This window comes from Vipera berus (genome assembly GCF_964194415.1).
Source record: "Vipera berus genome assembly, chromosome: 10".
Classification (NCBI taxonomy): Eukaryota; Metazoa; Chordata; class Lepidosauria; order Squamata; family Viperidae; genus Vipera; species Vipera berus.
Window position 1 is genome coordinate 20142714 of NC_138213.1, and position 24885 is coordinate 20167598.

General features: G+C 43.6%; 1 protein-coding gene across 1 annotated transcript in view; it reads left to right on the forward strand.

The window, feature by feature from the left end:
• The window catches only part of CHST8 (carbohydrate sulfotransferase 8), a 321308-nt gene that overhangs the window by 70440 nt on the left and 225983 nt on the right, over positions 1-24885 (forward strand). Inside the window, exon 2 of the mRNA XM_081335812.1 lies at positions 4658-4886. Within this exon, the coding sequence (XP_081191938.1) occupies positions 4775-4886 (112 nt within the window). The 5' untranslated portion in view covers positions 4658-4774. The remainder of the gene's footprint in view (positions 1-4657; positions 4887-24885) is intronic.

Consider the following 24885-nt stretch of genomic DNA (forward strand, 5'->3'; position numbering starts at 1 on the left):
CTCTCTCTCTCTCTCTCTCTCTCTCTCTCTCTCTGTGTGTGTGTGTGTGTCTGTGTGTGTCTGTGTGTGTCTGTGTGTCTGTGTGTAGGGGGTGATACTCTGCTGTATAGAAGCTTTTTTCAAGGCTTAGGGTTGACTTAGGGATGCCTATTCATACTCATTCTTCTTCTTGGAAGAATCAGGATAGAGATTGTGCTGATACTTTCAAATTTGTTGTGGGAGACAATTTTCAAGAATGCCATGAATATTCTTAGAAAACAAAGGGTTCACAGAACACATTAATCCAGAGCATTTGCTGGATAGAAAATAATACAATACAAAAAAGAATCTTGTGCATGGCAGTATTATGTAATAAAGATCAAATAGTTAATGTAATGTCTTTCCAACTGTTAATTTGTGACTGTGAGATATGGACATTGAGAAAAAGTAAGAAACAAAATCAGCCCTTTGAATTCTGGATTTGGAGAGAGAGTTGCTAAGAGTATCATAGACTATACGAAGCCACTCCTGGACCAAATAAAGGCTTGAAGGAAGCAGAAAGCCACATTTTAATCATGAAATGAAAACGGATGATGGACTAGAAGAAATTAATATGCTGGCTAGCTTGTTGGAAGCAGAAGATGAGGAAGGCAATGGGTGGATGGGATAAAAAAAAACAACAACCACTGGAATGCTGTTTGAGATGGCGAGCATTTGTGTCAGCACCTGAAGTCAACTGGGTGCTTTTGTGCCACTTCCTCTTGCTCTGTCCTAGGAAGAAGGCCACTTTTGATATCTGCAAAGACTTGTCCATATTGTTACCAGGAGGCAAGATTGACCTGAAGGACCGATCTGAGGCTAAGTCTAAGAACAACTTAAAACAATCCAGCCAGTTCATTTCTTTATTGGCTCGCACCCTATAGATTGAGTCATGCCAGACTACTCTCATGTAGGAGTGGGAGGTTCTAGGAGTGGCTATCCAAAATCTCTTCCCTTCTCTCCAGGCCAACCACGGCCTGTGTTGTCGCTTGTCTCACCCTCCTCCTTGGAATGAGCTTCCTTATTCCTGGGAAACCAAGCTGTAATCCTCCACACTAGCTCTCCGTCTCAAGGCACCGTACCTCACCACTCACTCACGACCTGCTTAACGTGGTGGAGATTGATTTTTTTTCTCCTGTGAAGTCAATTCTCACATCTACCATTCAGTCATAATTGCAGAAAACAGAAAACAGTCCTTGGGCAATGTATTGGGTCTTGTTAGTTGGTGTGTGTTGTAATGTACAAGACACTATGGAAAAAAAAACCCACAACAATCCTTAGGGGGAACTTTCATTTTAAACCCTTTAGATTACAGAAGTGGGGAACTATGGCCCCTTTATGACTTGTGGATTTCAACCCCCAGAATTCCTGAGCCAGCATGGTTCCCCACCCCTGCTTTAGAATAACGGTTCCCAACCATGTCAACTTTAAGATGTCTGGTCTGCAACAATTCCCCATCCACCCATCTTAGTTGAATCACTGCTTTAGCTATCTTCTCTGGTCCCTCTCTGTATAGCTGTACTTCTTTTCTGTAATATTCAGTGTGTTGGTTGATCTTTTTTTAATTGCTGGGTTGTCCAGGGGGAAGCAGAGAGGAAGGGAAGGCAAGAGCTCCCAGGCTGATACTCTGCACAGTTGCAAGATCTCAAGGCAATGTCAGATGTCAGGGCAGCAGTGGATCCCCTGAAACATGCTTAAAATTGCCCCCATAAATATACTTTCTTGGGTAAACTTGTCCTAAGCGAATCATCTTCCGCAGAATCTTATTTCTGGTCAATTCTTTTTCTCCTGTGAAACTGCAGTGGGTTTTAGAAATAGCCTTGAGGAAGAGACGCAACCAAGAGAATGCTCAGATAAAAAATACTGAACTGGAGGCAGAAATATAATATTTATTTATTTATTTATTTATTGATGGGATTTATATCCCGCCCTATCTCCTGAAGGACTCAGGGCGGCTCACAATAAAACATATAATAAGTGCATAAATCAAGATATGAGAAAGCTCTCGAGTTTCTCCTGGAGATCCAGGGAGAGAAAGGGAGGCACATTCATAGCTTTGGTTTTCTAGTTGGTCCACCTCGCAGGGCTGGTAGAAACTGCTAGTGAGAATGTAGCAAAGCCCAAAACACAACACAAAGATGTTTGCCTCTAAAACTGTCTTAACCTGGGCAAAATGTTTGTGGGATAAGAAGCTTTGGAAACAGATGTTTCTCTTTGCAAGGAGGATTTTGAGTTCTTTTATAGTGCGCCCTGTTATCTTAGAATTATAACAGCTAAATGCAATGTGTTAATTAAAACAATAACCAAGAAGTATCCCAATACTTTTGAGCATTAATATATGCTAATAGGAATAATTTCCTTTTCTTTTGGTAGAAAAAGATACCATACAAAATAGCATTATGATTTCAATTGCCAGAAAATATAATAAAATAGAATCTTGGTAATATCATTTCAGAATGACCTATTCGCCAAGTGAATCATGCATTAATGTGGCCAACAATGATAATAAAGTGTAGATATTTATTTAATTATGACTATACAAATTAATCTTCTGCCAACCTAGCAGTTTGAAAGCACGTAAAAAATTCAAGTAGAAAAATAGGGACCACTCCGGTGGGAAGGTAACAGCGTTCCGTGCGCCTTTGGCGTCTAGTCATGCCAGCCACATGACCACGGAGACGTCCTCGGACGAGCACTGGCTCTTCGGCTTTGAAACGGAGATGAGCACCGGCCCCTAGAGTCGGAAATGACTAGGACGCATTTACCTTTTTATACAAATTAATTGTAAGTTTTGCAAAGTCACATATGGCATTCCTCTTTTATTACTGTTTTAAAGAGCACAAGAACCATTTCAAAAAATGTGGTTTGATTCATTTAGCATTTGCAGTCATTTAGACCAGGGGTAGGCAACCTTGGCTCTTTTATGACTCGTGGACTTCAACTCCCAGAATTCCTGAGCCAGCCATGCTGAGGGGAAAGGGAGAGGTTTCCAAGCTGAGCCATGTTGGCTCAGGAATTCTGGGAGTTGAAGTCCACGAGTCATAAAAGAGCCAAGGTTGCCTACCCCTGATTTAGACTGTAGAAAGCTTCCTGTTGATCCACTGATTTTAATTCCTGCTTGCATTTGAAAAGAGTCTCTTGGTTTTCCCATTGTTTAGCAGTTGGGATCTTCGGCCAGGAAAGGAAGCTGGTCCTGCCTGCTGGAAAGCTACAGGTGTGTCATTGGAAAAATGGAGGCATTGGCAGGGGTAGGGAACCATGGCCCCTTCATGACTTGTGGACATGCTGGCTCAGGAATTCTGGGAGTTGAAGTCCACGAGTCATAAAAGAGCCAAGGTTGCCTACCCCTGATTTAGACTGTAGAAAGCTTCCTGTTGATCCACTGATTTTAATTCCTGCTTGCATTTGAAAAGAGTCTCTTGGTTTTCCCATTGTTTAGCAGTTGGGATCTTCGGCCAGGAAAGGAAGCTGGTCCTGCCTGCTGGAAAGCTACAGGTGTGTCATTGGAAAAATGGAGGCATTGGCAGGGGTAGGGAACCATGGCCCCTTCATGACTTGTGGACATGCTGGCTCAGGAATTCTGGGAGTTGAAGTCCACAAGTCATAAAAGGGCCATGGTTCTCTACCTCTGCACTACAGGAAAGTGGACAGGGCATATTGTTGGCCCATTTTTATTTTTTCTTTTAGCGAAAGCGCAATTGAGAAGAAAAAACTCTGCCAGGGAAGAAAGTTTAGCATGATCCATGGGTTTAATGTCATACACATGTGACCTAAAAGATGCCGTGTAATTTCCAGTATGTAGGTATGAAGTTATCAAAAGCCTTGTCTTCTTTTCTCCATGTAATGAGGGATAATATTAATTAAAGGGCTAAAAAAGAACAAAGGGGAAAAAATAATAGGGGGCCTAGAGCAACAGGGCAAGTTGGCAGATTGATAATTTGTCAGTCTCTTCTTTCTCTCTCTCTCTTTTTAGCAGCATTGGTGTAGCCCTGAGGGAGCCTTTCGTTACTGGGACATACAAAACATGCACAGATTTTACAGTTTCAAGTCCTTGGGGTTTCTTCATTTCAGATTTTAATTTTTTGTCTTGAGAAAGAGATGACCCAAATTATTTCAGATTCATTTTGAGTGACATTTACTAAGAGCCAAATAAGCTCTTTCTCAACTCTCCCCCTCCAAAAAAACTCTGGGCCCAGTTTTTCCTCTTTTTTTATAACAAGCGAGAATGAATTATATGATAGTTCTGCTTTTCTTTTCTTTTTTAAAAAAAATGCTAATCTATTTATTTTTAAATACATTGTGCTTAGCAGAATGTGGATTCTTACATCTATCCTAACTTCAGGATTCACGTTGTCTTTTGAGGCACAGCCTCCTCAAAGCAGTTTACAAGGCACAACATCTGAAACAATAATTTAACAAGTTGAAATAGCATCCTAAAATATTTTGAATAACAGATGCAGCGAGCATGATAAAATACAGATGGACATCCATTCCCTGGAACAAATCTCCACATGGCGTGTTTTGCTGTTTCATGTTCTTGGTTGCTAGGCCCGGGGAGGGGTTTGGAGGAGAGGCAACATATAGGAAATTTATTAGAGATACATGACATTGAGTAGCTGCTCACTGCTCTTTCTACCAGGTGGCCCTTTGAAACCGGAAGCCGACTGAGATGCTGACCTCAACTCAAGCTTTGGTGATCAAAGAGAAGGCCTTTTCTTCTTTCTGTGGGCTTAAATTGGATTAACAGAGGACATTAATGATGAAGCTGACCTGCATGTTTTCCTTCATCCTTCTGTTTGGAGCAGCTGGGCTTCTCGTTTTCATCCACCTGCAGGGTCCAGAAGAAGTTGTACACCAGCAAGCCCCAGGTTAGTTACTCAGGTTTCTGCTTTTTCACTGCTTTTACTAAATGTGTTTTTTAAAAGCAAAATAACTCTTATGGGAAAGAATATCCTTAAAGATTTTTTGTAATTCAGATAGGTGGCAAGGTTCACATTATCAGCTGAAGAAAAGTTGTGGCAAACTCTTGAAAGGTTCTTGAACCTGTTAGGTGCATTCTTTTTCTTCCAACCATACAGTGCACAGGTGTTCCCTAGCAAGGGTTGCAAACCTTTGATTCAGTGACGAAAAGTATTGTAAACGTGTATGGCTTGTCAAGTTCAACAGGTAGAAGTTTCCTGTGCTGTCTGACCTGGCTGACAGCAATTTCTCAACCAAAATGGAATCACCCCCAAATTTCATGTGAAAAAAAGTGCATTTTCTCAGGTACCAAAGAAATAAAAGTCAAAAAAATACTACCCTTGAAATTGTGTTCTAATTAATAGCGAGAAAATGCATCCGTAGTCTTCCCTTAGGGACAACTCAGGAATTAGTGCCGCATCCAGAGTATTATTAGTCATGTATATCGCCAAAATGCACCAGCGTACTACTTTCACTAATCTGGTGTTCATGAGTTTCTTTGCATCTGTAATTCCCAGAATTCTCACATTGGCTAGGATTGCCGCATGTTGAAATCCCAACAGATCTAGTGGTTGTCAAGCTGGGGAAGGTTGAAGTATATAAAGAGAATCTGCCATGTTTGGTTTAAGTGGTCTGGAGAGGATTCGTAAGCTTTGGTTAGGAATTGAGCTGCCCTTTCAAGATGTTAGAAACAGTCTTTTGGGGTTTCACGAGGACTAGGCTTTGCACTGTTTCCTAGGTTTGGATGAAAAGCAATGGAATACTTTTGACTGGTTTATAATGTGTGTAGGTGTATGATAAAAACTTTCCCCGTACCAAAATGGTGCTATCTGAACTAGCCACACACAAGATTTTCCCATCAAATGTTACTAGGGTAAGGAAAATATTAATCTGAAGCTGAAATGCAGTGCCAGATCCCACCTCAGCTCACTTAGAATGACCTCTGATTTTATGTGTATTTCCACAAAAGTGCCACCACAGGATACTCCCAAGGAGAAAATAATCATTCCTTTTCTGAGGAGAAAATAATCACTATTAATACTGTCGGTCCAGTTAATTAGAGATAGTGGCCATGTGTTGTGTGTGGCGGTGGGCTAGAAAAAACTCTTGCTTGACATGGTTGAGGAAAACAAAGGGGGGGAAAAATTAAATGGGAGAGGCTGAGTCTGGAAGATCACTGGAACAGCTCTGGATGATTTCTGGGAACAAATCAAGATAGTGAGGGATTTGTCCGTGCAGTTGTCACAAGTCAGACCTGACTTGAGGGCACTCACCTAAGAAGTTTCTGAAGCAAAGTTAACACAAGATAGTTTCGTTCTTCAGTTTTCATGTCTGCTCTAGAGATGGTAGTTTGTTTATAGCCTGAGCAAACGTGATGCAAATTAAATGAGAATCATAAAACTTTTAAGTAATGTTTACATTATTTCTCTTCACCAAACTACTCCTGACAGTGGTTGTTTGCATTGATTTGCTACCATTCATTTATTGCTTCACATTGCAACCTAATTGTAATCCTGTACTGAGAAAGCAATATCAAAGTAATTTTCCACAACATTAGTTACAATTTTCTTCTGATCCTTCAAGTGCAACAGTCCCATCCTGTTGGCTTCTCTGAGCATATAAACCTTGATTACATTTACCTGTTGGAAATGAAGATTTAAAATATATATAAAATATATGTGTTTGCAACAGCAGGTGTTGTAGAAGCTTTTTCCTGGTGGCTGTCAAACGTTTTGTGAAGTCTAGAGCATTTTGTTCTGCTTTGATGGACTATTTTGATGGGCAGATCTTAAAAAGGGGAAAACAGAATCTATGAGCGCTTGCGTTAACTAAGCAACATATTTTGTTTGCTGTGTCAGATGTGGTAACTTCACCCACTGCAGAGACTTGGAGGAATATTGCTAATGAATGCCAGAGTGATATTTGTAGGGCTGCACAGAATGTTCTAAAAGTATGATATTTGTTTCAAAAGTTGGAGGCAGCTGAATAGGTTGCTAAAATATTATTCGCCTCCTGAACATTTGTGTTGTTTTACTGTTGATTTGTTCTGTGCTGTTTGATTGAAGCGGCTGATTCTTCCTGATCCTCTGCAATCCTTGGCTTCTTTGCTTAAATTCTTAGTGAACTGTATTGACTGTAGCTATCTTCATGCGTTTCCATGACATCATCCTTTCTCAAGCAGAATTGTGACATCCATGATATCACATAGATGGCATATTCCATCAAGTTGTGTTGCATTGTGTAGGCAAAAGAAAAGAAGGTTTGGACAAAGAAAGAGACAGGAGCATGTGAAATGACATTTCAGCTCCATCCTAGAAGTGATGCTGTAAAAAATGTTGTCAAAATGAGAGGAACATGAAAGGGATGGGAAAGAGATGGAAACATCTTTGTTACTTCTGCAACTTCCCTTTTCTGTTCTAAGGACGTATCATTCTGAGTACAACATTGTTTAGATTTAAGTCCGTGTGTGTCTTCAAGAACTTTTTCATTAAACATACACTCACATCACTATCCCTGTGTGCCTGGTTATACTGCTGATGCTTTCCATAGGTTAGAACAACCTTCTTCAGACTGACATCTTCAAGATGATGAATAGGGGCTGTAGTACCTCATAATTTCTGCCCAGTAGGGAATTCTGGTCATTGTAGTAGCAATCTATCCAGAGATCAACATGTTGGGAAGAACTCGGTTAGAGTGTTGGTTGTAGATGGGACTGGAAGATTCAATTCCTTTATTCCAGTGTAATTTGCACTGGGCAATTATAGACCAGTCACTTCCTTCCTCACTAACATGACTGCAAAGATATTCTGGTTGGGAGTCGTGGTACAGGCAGTCCTCAACTTGCAACAGTTCATTAAGTGACCGTTCAAAGTTACAACAGCACTCAAAAAAGTGATTTATGACTGTTTTTCACACTTAATGACCGTTGCAGCGTCCCCATGGTTATGTGATTTATATTTGGATGCTTGACAACTGACTCACATTTATGACGGTTGCAGTGTCCCAGGGTCATGTGATCCTCTTTTGTGAACTGCTGAAAAGCCAAGTGAATGGGGAAGGCAGATTCACTTAGCAGCCGTGTTACTGATTTAAGAACTACAGTGATTCACTTAGCAACTGTAGCAAGAAAAATCATAAAATGGGGCAAAACTCACTTTACCAATACAACGTAGGATGAATTTCTGTCACTGCAGTCTGTTTGCAGAACCTCTTGTGATTTGGATGTTGTATGGAGCGGATTTTAAGCAAAATCATGGCATCTTTGCATACAGCAAAATGTGTGTGGGAAATATTTTACAAATGGTCAGGAAATAATCAAATGGCCCTGAAATTCTTGCTGAGAAGATCAACGGATAGGTGAATGTATCTATCAAATTTTAATAAAAGATTGCCAACCTTGGCAAAGACAGGAGAAGATCGGGGGGTGGGAATTAATAAAGCTGTAAGAAACGTTCGTGCAACATTAAGCAGTGAAAAAAAGTATTTCATTTAGATTAGTCATAGAACTTTTGTCAGTGATAGTATGATGTAGAAATAAAATCTTATTTTTGGCATAATTTTTATTAAGAGTTTTGAGTAAAAGATAAAAACTAACAAGTACTAATTGTTTGGTTCTGATAGACGAGGACTCAGAGTGGTTTAACAATGAACGAGTTTATTGAATACACAAAGTCAACTGACTAACTGTCAAATGTTGCAACCTTTTATATGAGAAGTGTGTGAACTGTAACCAATCAATGGAGTCTATTTTCCCGCTCCTAGGTTATTGCAACCAATGAATGCACCTTAATTTCCCGCTCTAAACCCTGCTATGCTGCAATCTGTTTGCAATCTGTTAAGTACCTTGTTAATAACTATTTACATACACAACACCCCTTACCCCCCAGTTGATGTTATTTCTTTACAAAATCCTTTAAATATTTTGGTGGCCTATGTATTCTAGAAGGGTATCTGTTATTCTGGCTGCTAGGGACCTCTCTTCCTGATTGATTGCTTGGCTGCATGTCACTATTGGACCTGGGCTCTGGGTTGCTAGGCTCTGATGTTTCTCTGCTGCTGTTTTGTGTATTAGTTTGTGTTTGAAAATCAGTGGTCACTGGCCTACTTCGCAGGGGTACCTCCCAGTCAATTTGACTAAATTGATGTTGTTGTTGTTGGGAACCAGGGGATGAGATGTTTTGCCATTCCTCTACCGCACTTCCTAGCATGTTGTTATCCCTGAATCTGGATGTACTGTTTCCCCCCAATATACTTTGGTCCCCCTCTACTGGCAAGCATCCACTGGATCTCTTCCTCAGCTGATCTATGTGTCTTTTACAGATCCTATTCCCTTCCCCCTCAATAGTGTACGATAGGGGACCTAAGATTTCAGTCACCACCCCGGGAATCCATTTATCCCCTTGGCCGTAGTTCCTGGCCCAGATCAAATCCCCCACTTTAAATGTTCTGTTAGGAATGTCCAATTCTGTGTTTGATTGAAGTCTGTCAGGGTGTAATCTGTCCAATTTGGTAGTCAGTTTCCTGCCCCACCTCATTTCAGCTGGACTTTTCCCTGTAGCAGAACATGGGGTCGTGTGTTGGGCCAACAAGAACTCGGCCAGTCTCTGATGCCAGTCGCCCCGAATGATTCTTTTTAAAGCGTCCTTCGTGGTCCGCACGTTCCGTTCAGCCAAGCCGTTGGTGGATGGGTGGAAGGGTGCTGATGTCTTATGCTTAATCGAGTTGGCCTTGAGGAAATCCTGAAATTCAATAGATGTGAATTGTGGCCCATTATCAGACACAATTAAATCCGGCAACCCATGAGTGGCAAAGAGGCCCCTTAATGCCTGTATTGTTCTTCCTGAAGTTACTGAACTGACTGGTACTACCTCTAGCCATCTAGAGAAGCTGTCAACCACTACTAGAAATGTTAACCCTTGGAAAGGTCCAGCAAAATCAATATGAATCCTGGACCAAGGATTCCTAGCTAACTCCCACTTATGCGTACGGATGTGCTGTTGTTCAGGCCTAGAACGTTGGCACAGATGGCAATTGGCAACACATTCCTCAATGTCGTTGTCCAGTCCTGGCCACCACAAGTGACTCCTAGCCAACGCCTTCATCCGTACTATTCCAGGGTGTCCTTCATGTAATTCTAGTAAAATAGCTGATTTGTGAATTCCTGGAATAACCACACGATTTCCCCAGAGTAAGCATCCCAAATGAACTGATAATTCATCCTTCCTTCTAAAATAGGGCCTGTATTTTTCGTCCGGGTTGGCATTTGGCCACCCGCTCATGACCCAGGCCAATACTCTCTTTAAGGTGTGGTCCTTATTTGTTGCCTCAGCTATGTCTTTAGCAGTTAGGGGTAAATCAGGAATATCCTGTAGGGACATTATTTGTCCCACAGGTGCAGGGTCCTCCTCTGTTATGCTTAGGGGCAATCTGCTAAGGGCGTCAGCGTGTCCCATGTCCTTGCCCGGTCTGTATTGGAGGGAAAATGAGTATGCTGAGAGGAAAATGGACCACCTCAGCATTCTGGGCGACATAATTTGGGGAGTCTGTTTATCCGTGGTAAACAGTCCCAACAGGGGTTTGTGGTCAGTCAGTATGGTAAAGTTCCTACCATAAAGGTAGTCGTGGAACTTTTTTACTACTGCCACTATTGCTAATGCCTCCCTGTCTATCTGAGCATAATTCCTCTCTGCCTTGGTTAGTGTCCGGGAATAATATGCAATGGGTCTTTGTATTCCTTGGTTGTCTAAGTGGCTGATCACAGCCCCTACACCATAAGGCGAAGCATCGCACGCCAGATAAATTGGTTTGTTTTCTATAAAGTGGGTTACAGTTGATTTACTGGAAAGAATGTCTTTTAACGTTTGGAAACTCACTTTGTGTTTGTTCAGCCATTGCCAGGGAGTCTTCTTATCTAAGAGTCTGTGGAGGGGTTCTGCAATGGCAGCCTTGTGTGGCACAAACGTGTGGTAAAAATTTACCAAGCCAAGAAAGGCCTGTAGTTCCGCCTTGTTCCTTGGTTCAGGGGCCCATTTTATTGCTTTAATTTTGTCAGGGGTAGGGTGGATTCCACTTTTGTCAATCCTGAACCCCAAAAAATCAGTGGATTTAACCCCTATACTACATTTTTCCTTTTTTAGTTTCAATCCAGCCCTCCTAAATCTGCCCAGTACCTGTTCCAGCCGCTCTACTAACATTTCTTCATCTTTTCCAGCTATCAGGACATCATCAAAGTAAGGGCATACACCAGGTATGCCCTTTAAGGTCCTCTCCATCACTTCTTGGAAGATGCCTGGAGCAGCTGCAGTACCAAATTGCAGTCTGTGGACCCGGAACGCCCCCTTGTGGGTAACTATCGTCTGTGCTTCTGCAGCCTCTTCAGAAACAGTCAACTGTAAGTACGCATGCGCCAAGTCTAACTTGGCAAACATGGCGCCGTCCTGGATCGTCGCGAGGACCTGCTTCACCGTCGGGACCGGGTAAGCATGCTTTTTCATTCCAATGTTCAGGGTGGCTTTGTAGTCAGCGCAGATTCTCACATCCCCATTGGGTTTTAGGGGTGTGACAATCGGCGTTTCCCACAAACCACCCTCAACAGGTTCTAATACCCCTTGGCCTACAAGCCGGTCGAGCTCGGCCTCGATTTTTCCCTTTAAGGCGAAAGGTACCCTTCGGGCCTTAAGCCTGATTGGTTTTACTGAGGGGTCTAGGTTAAATTTAATTGGGGGCCCTTTGTACTTCCCCAAAGATCCATCGAATACGTCTGCAAATTCATTGCAGACTGATTCGAGGGTCTTCTTCTTAATCACTGAATTTATCCCCCCTATCCAAATGCCCAGGGCAGGGAACCAGTTAAGTCCAATTAAACTAGTCCTATGTCCCTCCGTAACAATTAATTCTAAGACCCCCTTAAATCCCTTAAATTTAACGTTAAGGCTGGTCTTCCCTTTTATTTTTATGGGGCTTTTTTGGAAGTCAGTTAATTGAATATTTGTTGAACTAAGTGGAATTCTTCTTCCACTTATTTGTTCGATCCTCTCAAGGGTTTCAGTGGAAATTATTGACACTGAAGCCCCTGAGTCAATTTCCATTCTGCAAGGGACCCCTTGCAGCTGGACTGTAATTTTTAATTTTCCTATTGGAAAATTGTGACTTTTCCCCTGTCTCCTCCGGTTGACTCGCGCCACCTCCCCTAGATTTGGGACTTTAACCCGGGGTTTAGGGGTCTCCTTGCCACTTAAATTAGGGGTTACCTTACCCTCGGGCCACACATCGACTTCATGAAGGCGGTTGTCGCGAGCACGGCTCCTACAGATGGCCTGGATGTGGCCGGTCTTGCCGCATGCCCTGCACTTTGCGGTTCGGAATCGGCAAGATGCGCGGGGATGGTTGCCGCCACAGCTGCCGCACCGGTTCTGGTTGTCGATGTCTCGCGGTTTGGTTGTGGTGTCCCTCCATGGTCGTTGTGCCCCCGTCGCTTGTCTTTGCGGAGTTGCGGTTTGTTGACGGTGGGCAGGTTCAGGCCCTTCACTTCTGGGTTGTCTTGGCGCCATTTTTCCGAATCGCCTGGAGACTTCAGCGATATCTTCCTCCCACTGCTGGTCCACCTCCCCGCAGTCCACATAGCCCTCTTGATTGATCTCGGACGTTGCTGCCATGCTGCTGCGGGGGGGGTCGCGATACCCGGTTGACTCGTAAGTTAAAAGTTCGTCGATCACTTCCTGTAAATCGCCGGTGGGTTTGGCGATTATTCTGTTTTGTAGCTGCTCATCACGCAAGCCCAGTACTACTCGGTCCCGAATTCTAATTTCTAAATTATCGTATTTACATCGTACTGCGGCTTCCCTGACGGCAGCGACAAACTTTTGTATGGATTCTCCCGGTCTCTGGTTCCTCTTCTCAAAGATGCGCCGCCAGAAGAGCTCGGATCTCCTGGGTGTAAAGTGGACCTTTAGTTTGGCTAGGAGGTCGGCATAAGGCACGCTTGAGACCGGTTGCGGTTGACACAGTCCGACAGCGATTCGGTAAACCGGTGTGCCACAAATCGTTAGTAAAGCTGCCGCTTTTTTACGGTCGTCTGTGATTCCGTTCACTAACAGGAACCCTTCGACTTGTCCGATGTATTCTTCCCAATCCTCGGGGAAGTTTGGGTCGAATTCCTTCAATGACCCGATTTGCGCCATTCGGAGAATTTTTTTTTTATTCTGCCACGGCCGCTCGGTTGATTGTGACTCGTTCTGAATTTGCCGCCTTTGCGCGACAATTCTGCCGATTCTCTGGTCTTCTGTCTATCCCACCTTCGTCGCCAATTGTTTGGTTCTGATAGACGAGGACTCAGAGTGGTTTAACAATGAACGAGTTTATTGAATACACAAAGTCAACTGACTAACTGTCAAATGTTGCAACCTTTTATATGAGAAGTGTGTGAACTGTAACCAATCAATGGAGTCTATTTTCCCGCTCCTAGGTTATTGCAACCAATGAATGCACCTTAATTTCCCGCTCTAAACCCTGCTATGCTGCAATCTGTTTGCAATCTGTTAAGTACCTTGTTAATAACTATTTACATACACAACACTAATATAAAATAAAAAAGGGAAAGGGAAAAAAAGAACAAAAGGTGCAAATAGAAAAAATGAAAAGAAATAGAAAGAAGTAGCTTCTGATTTTTTTCCAGCAAATAATAAGTATAATTACAAAATTATTTTTTTACTCTATGGTTACAAGAAAAGCTCTCTTTTTCCATTATCTACTGTATTTTTTCTAATCATCAAAGCCATACAAGTCATAAGATGTTTTTTTTGTTTCATGCAAAGCAATTTAGTTGTTTCCAGCAATTACAATAGATATTGTCTTTTCTCTAATCAAAGAAGACAATTTGGTCACCTCTCCAAGTTCCATCATCACAACCATTCCTATTTTGAGTCTTTCTGCTTTTGAATATGCAATAACTTCTCCGCAACTATCATGCAAAGTTCCATGCAAAGTTCCCCAACTGTCTATCTATCAATCCCAAAACAAAAGCCTCTGGTTTCAATTGTACGTTAGTCTTTAAGAGCTAATGAATTAGTATTTTTGTTTGCACCCAAAACTTTCTGACTTTTTACATGTCCAACAAAGATGATAAAATGTCCCTGCCTGTTTGCATTTCTGCAAAAAATGTGTACTAGAACATGCATGATTTTTTACCAACATTTTCTAGAACAAATCATGTGAACATTTGCTATTGTGGAAATATTTCTTATAATTGATCATGGGTTGTTTTAATTGTTTATTGAATGAGTCGAAGCTATGTTTATATAACATAGTGGCTGAACTTACACAATCTAGTAATTCACCTTGCACAGTGAGTGAGTTGAGCAATATTCTTCTTATATGCAGAATTAAATGTTATTTAATGAGAATTCCTTCTCATTAAATAACAGCATTAAGGATACTGTAAAGCATGCAAATAAGATTCCAAGTAAAACTCTGAGCGGAAGGGTTTTTTTCTTACAGATATTAGTGTATATAACAGGGAACTATTACCATAACTACTAGTGTTATATTTATAATGAAGAATACAGTATGTGTACAGGGGGAGATTGGTTGACCAAAGAATTTACATTTGCAGTCAAATAGTTGGCCATGACCTGCATCACTTTAATCCTGAGGACAGATAATCTAATCAGAGATTGGACCTGCCTATTATAATTGCAGTCAGCACTGAGCTGTCTCAGAATAATGACAACTCTTTGAAATATGGAAAATTTCAATCCGTACCTTACTTTTGCTTGCCAGATTTCTCAATGCTGAAATCCAAAAGGAATGGCTTCTGCACAATTCAGAAAACTTAGATCAGTCTTGGAATGATTAGAACATAGAATAATAGAAGGGACCTTGGAGATCTTCTAGTCCAACCCCCCCCCCCACTCGAGCAGGAGAAGCTATACGATTTCAGATAAAGGATTGTCCAGTCTCGTTTTGCAAGCCTCCAGTGATGTAGCACCCACAACTTCTGTTCCCACAAGTTGTTCTATTGGATTAGTTAATTACTCTCACTGCTAGGAAATTTCTTCTTAGTTCTAGGTTGCTTCTCTCCTTGGTTAGTTTCCATCTGTTGCTTCCAATGACTGCATTGGAAAGTTAACCTGGAATGGACCAGTCTGATAATCAATCCCCAGCTGAAGTCCGTGGAGCCCATAGAAGTTTAGTACAGCGCAAGGCAGAGTTTAGACTTTTTTTCCCTACAAATAAGTAAGTGCCCAAACATAGATTTTAGAACATAGAATAACAGAGTTGAAGGAACCTCGGAGGTCTTCTAGTCCAACCCACTGCCCAAGCAAGTGACCCTGTATCTTTTCTGTATACAATAAACTGTTTTAGATACTCTGGCATCCTCAGAGTGGGTGTAAATTTCTGTTCTGTATGTTAAGATAAGGAAGCGAATTACCTTTCTGCGGAACTATGATGCAATTTGTTTTGCTGATCTTGGTCTCTTGAGATGGGAACTCTTGGGAACTAGCTTTCACCCCCTCTCTTTCTGGGAATGAGCAAATTATAGATTGGATAGGATCCAGATGTACAGGTAGTCCTTGTGACATGTTTTGTGCCAGCCCATGGCAGTTCCCCAAATAGGTCATCAGATGGAGCAAAGAGGCTTCTTTGCTCCCCTGCAGCAGCCCCATTGGCGAGAGAGTTTTATGGCTAGGGAGGGGCCGAGACCCCCCATAAATACCTCTGCTCTGGGGCTGCCTCCAAGCTTCTAGTTCTGCTTCTCTTTCTATTCGCCAGGGGCCGAGACCCCCCATAAATACCTCTGCCCAGGGGCTGCTTCTTCGCTCTAGCTCCGCTTCTCTCTCTATCTATCTTCTCTATCTTACAAGCATGGATGCTTCCATGCCATATAGCTCTTTTTATATAACCTGTCGATGAATAAAGCTTCATAATGACTGCATCTCTGCATTCTGCCTATTTCACTTGGAAGCACCTTAACGTTCCATCGATCTCTTGTGAAAGCTGCTTCACAACTTGGTAGCAGAGGATGGTTAAAGGGAACGCTTCCAAAGCCTGCAGCTAATGCCTAGATTTGAAACTGAAATGGATGGCCGGAAATCGCAGATTGTGACCAGGAGTCTTCAATCAAGATCAACAGCTCTAGCCCCTGAAGCAAGCCCCACTCCAGGTGAGAGCACAGATGGCTTCCTTCTGCACGCCACAGAGGGAAGCTTGGAAGTTTTACAGTCCACCCAAGACTGTCAAGATGCAGCAGAAGTGCTCCGGGCCCAACGCAAGCAACGCGTGGATCAAATGTCTACACCGGAATGCAAGGAACTGCTCCTAAAACTCCTTGAAGTACAGGAGACCCCACAAGCCTCTCCACGAAGGACATCAGTGCAGAAGGACTATGGATGCCGGGTAAGCCCCCCCTCAGCCACCACGAGGCTCCTCAATATGGCGCCTGCCACCCTGAGTAACCCCGGGACCCCAGGGCTTTCGGCGCGAAATCCCCTGCCTAACTGTGACCTACAGCTTCCTGGGGCAACAGGAAACAAGATGGCTGCGCCCAGGGAGACCGCATGGTCCGGCACAGGAAGCAAGATGGCAGCCCCCTGTGCGCCCACATTTTCTAACAAAGAAAGGCCTCAACTAAGTCTGGAGGCCCAGCAACCCCTGGCACCCGGCCGTATCAACATGCAAACTCCTGGGCTCTCTCCAGCAGAAACCCTCGTGACCTATGATGGCTATAAGACTGCTCATTACCCCCCAAGGCCCCCGACCCTCTCTCCGGGGCCCCCAGCCTTCCCTTCGCCCCCGCCCAGGCGCTCTCCTTACTTGGCCTTCAGGGGGGGGTTGGCCCCCTCCTCCAGCATCGGCTTTAGCCATCCCCAAGGTCTTCAGGAACAGCGATGGGCTTCTCAAGGCAATCCAGGGCCGGGGGGGCTCCAGGAAGGATTTCCAGAGCATTTTCAAAACCAAGTGCCGGCCGGCAATCTTGGGCTCCGCCCACCCCCTGATCACATGTTTTCCGGACATGCCCAGTACGGGCTTTTTAACCCAGAAGGGGGGCCATCTGAAAATCAGAGAAATATACCACCAACGCCCACTAGAGGGGTACCTTTACCATTTTTTTCAATGCCAACCTCCCAGATGCTGGAGGAATGGGATAAAACGTTTCTGGCTGCGTCCACGTTGAATCCCAACTTTGAAAAACTGAAAATTGGGGGTGAGAACTACCACAGTTGGAATAGAAATTTGCAGGTATGTCTATTAAAGGATGGGATTCTTGAAATGGCCATGAACCCACCACCTTTCCCGTGGAGCTCACGAGAAGAGTGGCTTCATAGACAGACTTTTTCTACTCTGATGGGTTCCATCGATGATAATTTGTTCCCTAGCATTCCAGATGGACTCACAGCTTGCGCAGTTTGGCGCTTATTGTACAATTTATTCAACAGCAAGAGCATGGGTTCTCTCACCAGACTCACAACTGAGTTTTACAACACAAGACTCAGGTTTGGGGCCAGCATGGCAGAACATCTTGGAAAATTAAAATCCCTCAGGGCGCAACTAATGTCCAAAAATTACCGAATACCTGAAGAGAACTTGGTCGCAGTTATCGTGGCTTCCCTGGACAAAAGTTGGAACAATTTTATTATTTCCCTGGAAGGGGGCAGGGATGGACCCATGCCTCTGTCCTACCTCGAGGGCAGACTCATTGACGAAGATAGCAGACGTAGAGATACGGGAGAATACAACAGAGTCACCAGCCAGCCAGCCAGCAGACGACACCGCAACTCAGAGCAAGTTAATGCTCTACTCAAGTGTTTCACCTGTGGCTCTGTGGGGCACCTCAAGAAGGACTGCCCCCATTTTCAACAAGGCCCCAAGCGTGGTCCCAATCAAGGTAGGGGCAAGGGACAAGGAAGGGGCCGTGGCGGGGCCAAAAGTACCAACAATCTTGTGTCTACCTGTGCCCCCACCACAAGAGCTGATAGCTCCACTGACTTATGGTTACTGGACTCTGGAGCTTCATCTCACATTACTAATGTGAGTCAAGGTTTTAAAAGGTTAAAGAAAATTAACTCATCTGTCAAGGTGGCCAACGGTGATAAAGCTTTGGTTATTGGGGAGGGCACGGTTTCTATACCCGGGCTTGGAAAAGTTGAAGGTGTCTTACACGCGCCCTCTATTGCCAACAACCTGTTGAGCATTATCAAGTTATGCGACGATGACGGGGTGGAAGTTTTATTTCGCAAAGGGGGAGGTCATGTCACCCGGGACCAGAGGGTCATTGGAAATATAGCCATCATAGATGATTTGCCATACTTCTCCCCCTTAGAAGGGGCCTCACAGACAACCCCAAGGCTGCTTAACGACCGCAAAGGTGAAGCGGTTGCATCCAAGCCCCCACAGCAAGGCAGTGTGGATAAGAAATCCCAACCTCAGCTGTCACCTGAAACACCGCTCAAGGCTACCAAAGCCAAGAGGGTGTCAGTCGGGAAGCCACTCCACGATAAGTGTGCCCATATTTTGCACCGAAGATTAGGTCATGCAAGCTTCCCTGTGGTTAAAAAGACGGGAGAGTTTGCTGAGGGAGTCCAGCTCAAAGATTGTGAGGTATTCCTGGACTGTGCAATCTGTAAGAAGTCAAAGAGGAAGGCTGCGCCCATTCCAAAAACATCACTGCGTAAGACCCAATTCCCATATCAACTAGTTCATGTTGATTTGGTCGGGCCTTTCACACCATCCCTAGGGAAAAGTCAGTATTTTCTCACTGCAGTTGATGATTTTTCACGGTACGGCCACGTGTATATACTCACAGAAAAATCTGAAGCCTTTGACGCCATAAAATCACTCTACAACTTTGTAGAGACCCAGTATAAAACCAAGATTGCACAACTGCAGAGCGACCGCGGGGCTGAGTTCATGTCCCGAAAATTCCAGGACTGGGTAAAGCGTAAGGGCATCCGCCATTTTCTTACCGCGCCTTTCACCCCCGCTCAGAATGGTGTGGCAGAGAAAAGAAATGGAGTCCTACAAACTATGATGCGTAGTCTGATTGCAGACGCAGGGGTTGCAGAATCATACTGGGCAGAAGCGGTAAAATACGCCAATTATACCTTAAACCGCACTTGGAGCAGTGTTGTGAACCAGACCCCATATTTCCTAGTTCATGGTAGGAAACCAAATCTTGGACATTTACGTGTGTTTGGGTCATATGCATGGGTTCACATCCCCAAGCAGCTGCGGAAGAAGGGGAGATCTGTCTCCCAGAGACTGAGGTTCTTGGGCTACGCTCCTGGCTCCAAGGCCTACCGTTTCCTGGGAGAAGGGGGCAGGATTGTGACTTCCCAATCTGCCTCCTTCGAAGAGGACTCCAATTGGGCACAGATACACTCCAATGATCTGAGCCCATATATCAACCGTCCCAACAAGGGCACACCGACTACAACATCACCTGAGACGTCCACATACCCTGCCACCGACGAGAGTGTGGAACAAGACGAAGATGTCATCCCACCTGGTTCAGATGGGGAGGATGAGCCGTCCAGTTCCCCAGCAACGCCTCAGAAACCCACGGAAGAAAAAGGCGGTGAGTGGCAGAAGGTAAGGAGGTCAAAACGGTCCAACAAAGGCATCCCGCCAAAGAGAATTGACATTGGGCACATCGCGTCTGTTAACAGCGTTGTGGTCACCCCAAAATCCTTCTCTGACATCCAGGAGCTGCCCATCGAAGAACAGGAGAAATGGCAGCTCGCGATGGAGAAGGAAATGCAGAGCTTAAAACAACTCAAGGTCTTCACCCCCCAGCAACCTCCAAAGGAGAGGAAAGTCATTGGCACAAGGTGGGTTTACAAGGCAAAACCACTTGCCAATGGCCTCTACCTGTATAAGGCCCGTTTGGTAGCTCAGGGATTCGCCCAACGCTATATGGAAGACTATGGTGAGACATACTCTCCAACTGTCCGGGCAGAGAGCGTCAAGACCGCCCTCGTGACTGCAGCTGCTCTGGGGGAGGAAGTCTTCCAATTCGACATCCAGACGGCTTACCTCCACGCCAAATTGGACCGGCAGATCTACGTGAAGGCCCCTCCTGGCTACCAGCAAGAAGGGGAAAATACATGGTTACTCCACAAAGGGTTATATGGTCTCAAGCAGTCAGGGAAACTATGGTATGACTGCCTTAGAAAAAGTTTAGAACGAGTTGGCTTCACTGCATCCCGTGCAGATGAATGTGTTTTCACACGCAACTCAAAGGGTACCACAGAAAGGGTGTTAGTTTATGTGGATGACCTACTATATGTAGGACCCGACAAGGAAGGGTGTGATGAATTTGCCAAGGCCCTGGAAGAAAAGTTCACTTTGAAATCTTTGGGGCGGGTTGATAAGTACTTGGGTGTGCATATTTTGGCCACTAAGGGGGGGTTCGCTCTATCTCAAAAAGAAAAGATAGAGGAGTTATTGGCCAAATGCAAAATGGCAGAATCTAATCCCACGCATAGCCCAATGCAAAGCGACTTTTACAACCATACTCACAAGGACGGTCCTGAGTTCACAGATAATACGCTTTACAGATCTGTGATTGGCTCCTTGCTATATATCAGCAATTGGAGCAGGCCTGACATAGCTTTAGCTGTAAATCTATTGTCCAGGCATGTGGAACACCCAAAGGAATTCCACTGGACTGCTGTTAAGAGGGTACTTAGGTACCTCAGGGGCACGACCGATGCCCTCCTTGTGCTGGAACCAGAGAAGGGGAAGACGGCCCAGCTCTCCGCTTACTCAGACGCAGACTGGGCCGGTGACTCCAAAAGTAGGCGGAGCACTTCTGGTTTCCTCATATTGCTAAATGGCTGCCCAATACATTGGCATGTTAGGCAGCAAAAATTTGTTTCTTGCTCCACGGCCGAGGCTGAATTTGCCAGCCTGTCAGACACGGCCAATGATTTGACTTGGTTCAATGAGCTGATAACGAGCATCTGGGCAGCTCCTCCTCTGCCCATCCAAATTCTAGAGGACAACACGGCCGCCATTGCAATCTCGGGGGCTTATGCAGTAGGCTCTAGATCTCGCCACATAGACATACGCTATAAAAATGTCAGACAGCTTGCCAAAGAGGGTTTTATACGTGTAGAGCACTGTAATACAGTTGACCAGATAGCTGATCTGTTCACCAAACCTGTTCCCATTGACCGGCACAACCTTCTGTGTAAGCGTTTGTGTTTGGTCTTCTGAATGTTTTTATACATGTCTATGACACCTGCTTGCCCCTCACACACATTCACTGGTCCCTGTCATTGGCTGGCAAGAAGGGGAATTGTTACATGTTTTGTGCCAGCCATGGCAGTTCCCCAAATAGGTCATCAGATGGAGCAAAGAGGCTTCTTTGCTCCCCTGCAGCAGCCCCATTGGCGAGAGAGTTTTATGGCTAGGGAGGGGCCGAGACCCCCCATAAATACCTCTGCCCAGGGGCTGCTTCTTCGCTCTAGCTCCGCTTCTCTCTCTATCTATCTTCTCTATCTTACAAGCATGGATGCTTCCATGCCATATAGCTCTTTTTATATAACCTGTCGATGAATAAAGCTTCATAATGACTGCATCTCTGCATTCTGCCTATTTCACTTGGAAGCACCTTAACGTTCCATCGATCTCTTGTGAAAGCTGCTTCACAGTCCTTGACTTACAACAGTTCATTTAGTGACTGTTCGAAGTTACAACAACACTGAAAAAGGGACGTATGACCATTTTTCACAGTTACAACCTTTGCAGCATCCCCATGATCGTGTGATCAAAATTCAGATGCTTGGCAACTGGCTCATATTTATGATGGTCGCAGTGTCCCAGGGTCAGGTAATCACCTGTTGCAACCTTCTGGCGAACAAAATCAATGGGGATTCCAGATTCACTTAACAACTGTGTTACTAACTTACTGACTGCAGTGATTCACTTAACAAAGGTGGCAAGAAAGGTCATAAAATGAAGCAAAACCAACTTAGCAACTATGTCGATAAGCAACAGAAATTTTGGATTCAATTGTGGTCATAAGTCAAGGACTACTATGGGGAAATTCATCTATTCACAGAAAGGCTGTTCTACAGATTGTGCCAAAATATTTAATGAAAAAATGCCAAATAATGAAAAATACATCCAAAGATCCTTTTTGACTTACTTCTATTGTAAAGTATCCAGGCTGAATATAAAAAAACTCTTAAATAAATAAGCAAAACTTAGAGAAGCTATTGTAAGCAGAAATAGGTTACAGAATTCATTATTTTTATTTAATTTTTACTCAATGTATAACTTAATTCTGTAAATTCTCAAGCAATTCTTTCAGAAGCATTTGCTGAAAAATGTTTCCATTTAATTTCTTGGACATTGTTTTTTTTGAAGAGAATAATCTTTTCTTATTTCCTTTCAAATTGAATACTGTTTTATACGATATTGATTATGAAACAGAACAGTCCTACCTTTGTGCTGTAAAATTATTTTATAAAAACATTAAATCCTCATTACTGCTTTAGCATTTCAAGTATTCAGTAAAAAATGAGTTTGAACACATTAGAAGTGTTTTTATTTCACTGATTCCAATCTGAGAAAACGTCTTTTTACAAATGTATTGGATAATTTTTCTTGCCTCAGATAATCCACATTAGTCACTTCTGCAGGCTTTTCAGTCTCTCCTTAGTGTCTAAACATTGTTTTAGAGTCCTCATAATATTAAAATCAAAATGGATTCACATAATAAATTGGTGACTTCTCCCAATGGAAAGCATTGGGCTAAATTACCTGCATAAGTTTGGGTCCTGCATTGTCCATTGGGATAATAAAGCCGATTCACACAAGATGCCTGGGTGCACATCTCTCCACAATCGCAGGTTTAAGCTATCTTAACTTTGAAGAAGGAAGGGCAGGAAAAAAACAACTGTAAGGCAGTTGTGGCTTGTATTATGTAGTGGGTTCTGGAACACAGGAAAGACGACAGGCTGATGAGTACAGCATAGGGGTTCTTTGTTGGTGGTAGAAACTGTACTGAGGAAATAGGGGTTACCTGTACCTTTATATACCTGGCCAGGTACGCCCTTAGCCAATCAGTTTAAACCTTAGTTTCCCGCCGGAAACTAACCAGCCACAGCAGTTTCACAGCGCCACCTGGTGGTATCGGCTATGCTGCGGCTTACTGTATCTCTTAAACCCCCATACATAACACCTTGCCTCTCCCAACCTTGAGGCAAAGTGATCCTCTTCTCTGGCTTTTCCTCTAATGAAGGGGGTGGGGGGAGAAACTTCTGGATGGGGCAGGAGAGCCTCAGTTTCCCTGCAGAAACCAAAGGATGGACTTGGTTTGTGCTGTAAAACATCTCCTATCTGCTTGTTCAATTTAAAATACTCAAAGCTGGTCTTTTGCTTTTGCATTAAATCAATGTTTCTCAACCTTGGCAAGTTTAAGATGTGTGGACTTCAGTTCCCAGAATACCCCATGGCTGGCTAGGGAATTCTGGGAGTTGAAGTCCACACGTCTTAAACGTCTCCACTTAAAGATGAGAAACCCTGCATTAAATGGTATCCAATCCTATCCTCTCTCTTCTGTGGGCAGCATTTTTCTGAGCAGTTGAGATAGCTCCAACTTCAAGAAGACTTGGATTAAAACAGATAGCAAAGCTTTGTGTGCTTTCTAGATACTTCCAAGATCCTGTGAGTGGTTCCGGAAGCAAAACTAAAATTTCTGGCTTTTAAGGCAGAGTCAACTCAGAGAATCCCCAAACCTTTAATACCAAATTTAATGTCCACACTAATATAAATCCACATTAAAGCCCTTAGTTTTGGCTAATCTCAGCTATTTGTTCAATCTTTTTTTCCCCAGTGGTATATGAATCACTGAGAAAAATCAGAATACGATTGACAATTTCTGCATACTTTTCACCTTTTTCTTACTACCATGTAAGAAAATAAACCTCTTGCTAGTATGGAAGAGAACATGTATGATAGTGCCAGGAATTAAGACTTATAGTGGGAGATGTTCTGGATTTCGGCAGACTGGCTAAAACCATTGCATCCTGGTTAAGGCAAAGGTTTCTCAGCTGTCTAGAAACCTAAACCAAATCTACCTCCCTACTTAAATTTGCTTATTTATCCACATCCTTCTGCAGGTCAAGTTAGCTTAGGGTCCTCTGTGTAGAGATCCTTTGCAGAACTACATGACAGGCAAGAGATTTAGATTTAACTTTTTTTTCCTACGGTGACAGGAAAAGATCATTAACTGGTCTTGCAACTCAATGGGTTCTGTGACCCAGATTTAGGGAATCTGGGAATCAAAACAGAGAACCAATATTATGCAGCTACCAGTTCTGAGCTGCAGAAATCAGGATGGCCACTGGAGAGTAGCAAGAAGTAGAGTAGAGTAGAGTAGAGTAGAGTAGAGTAGAGTAGAGTAGAGTAGAGTAGAGTAGAGTAGAGCAGAGCTGGAAGGGACCTTGGAGGTCTTCTAGTCCAGTCCCCCGCTCAAGCAGGAGAACCTATACCATTTCAGACAAGTGACTGACTAGTCTCTTCTTAAAAACCTCCAGTGATGGAGTGCACACAATTTCTGGTGGCCAGCTGTTCCACTGATTAATTGTCCTCACTGTCAGGAAGTTTCTCCTTAATTCCAGGTTGTATCTCTCTTTGATCAGTTTCCAATAATACTTAACTCCTGCAGAATTTGGAGCCCAGATCTGGTAGCTATGATACAGGGAGACTTGGGTTCAAATCCTTGCTTGGCTGTGGAGTTCACTGGGAGACTTGGAGGCAGTTAAGATTATTTCCTGCTGTTCATTGGGGCTTTCTTGTATTCCAGAGCCCCATGTTACAATGCCCGGCAACTCACTGCAATCATTTATTCCAAACATATGCACACCTCACGTTGGGTACAAATTACAGAGCTTGTACACA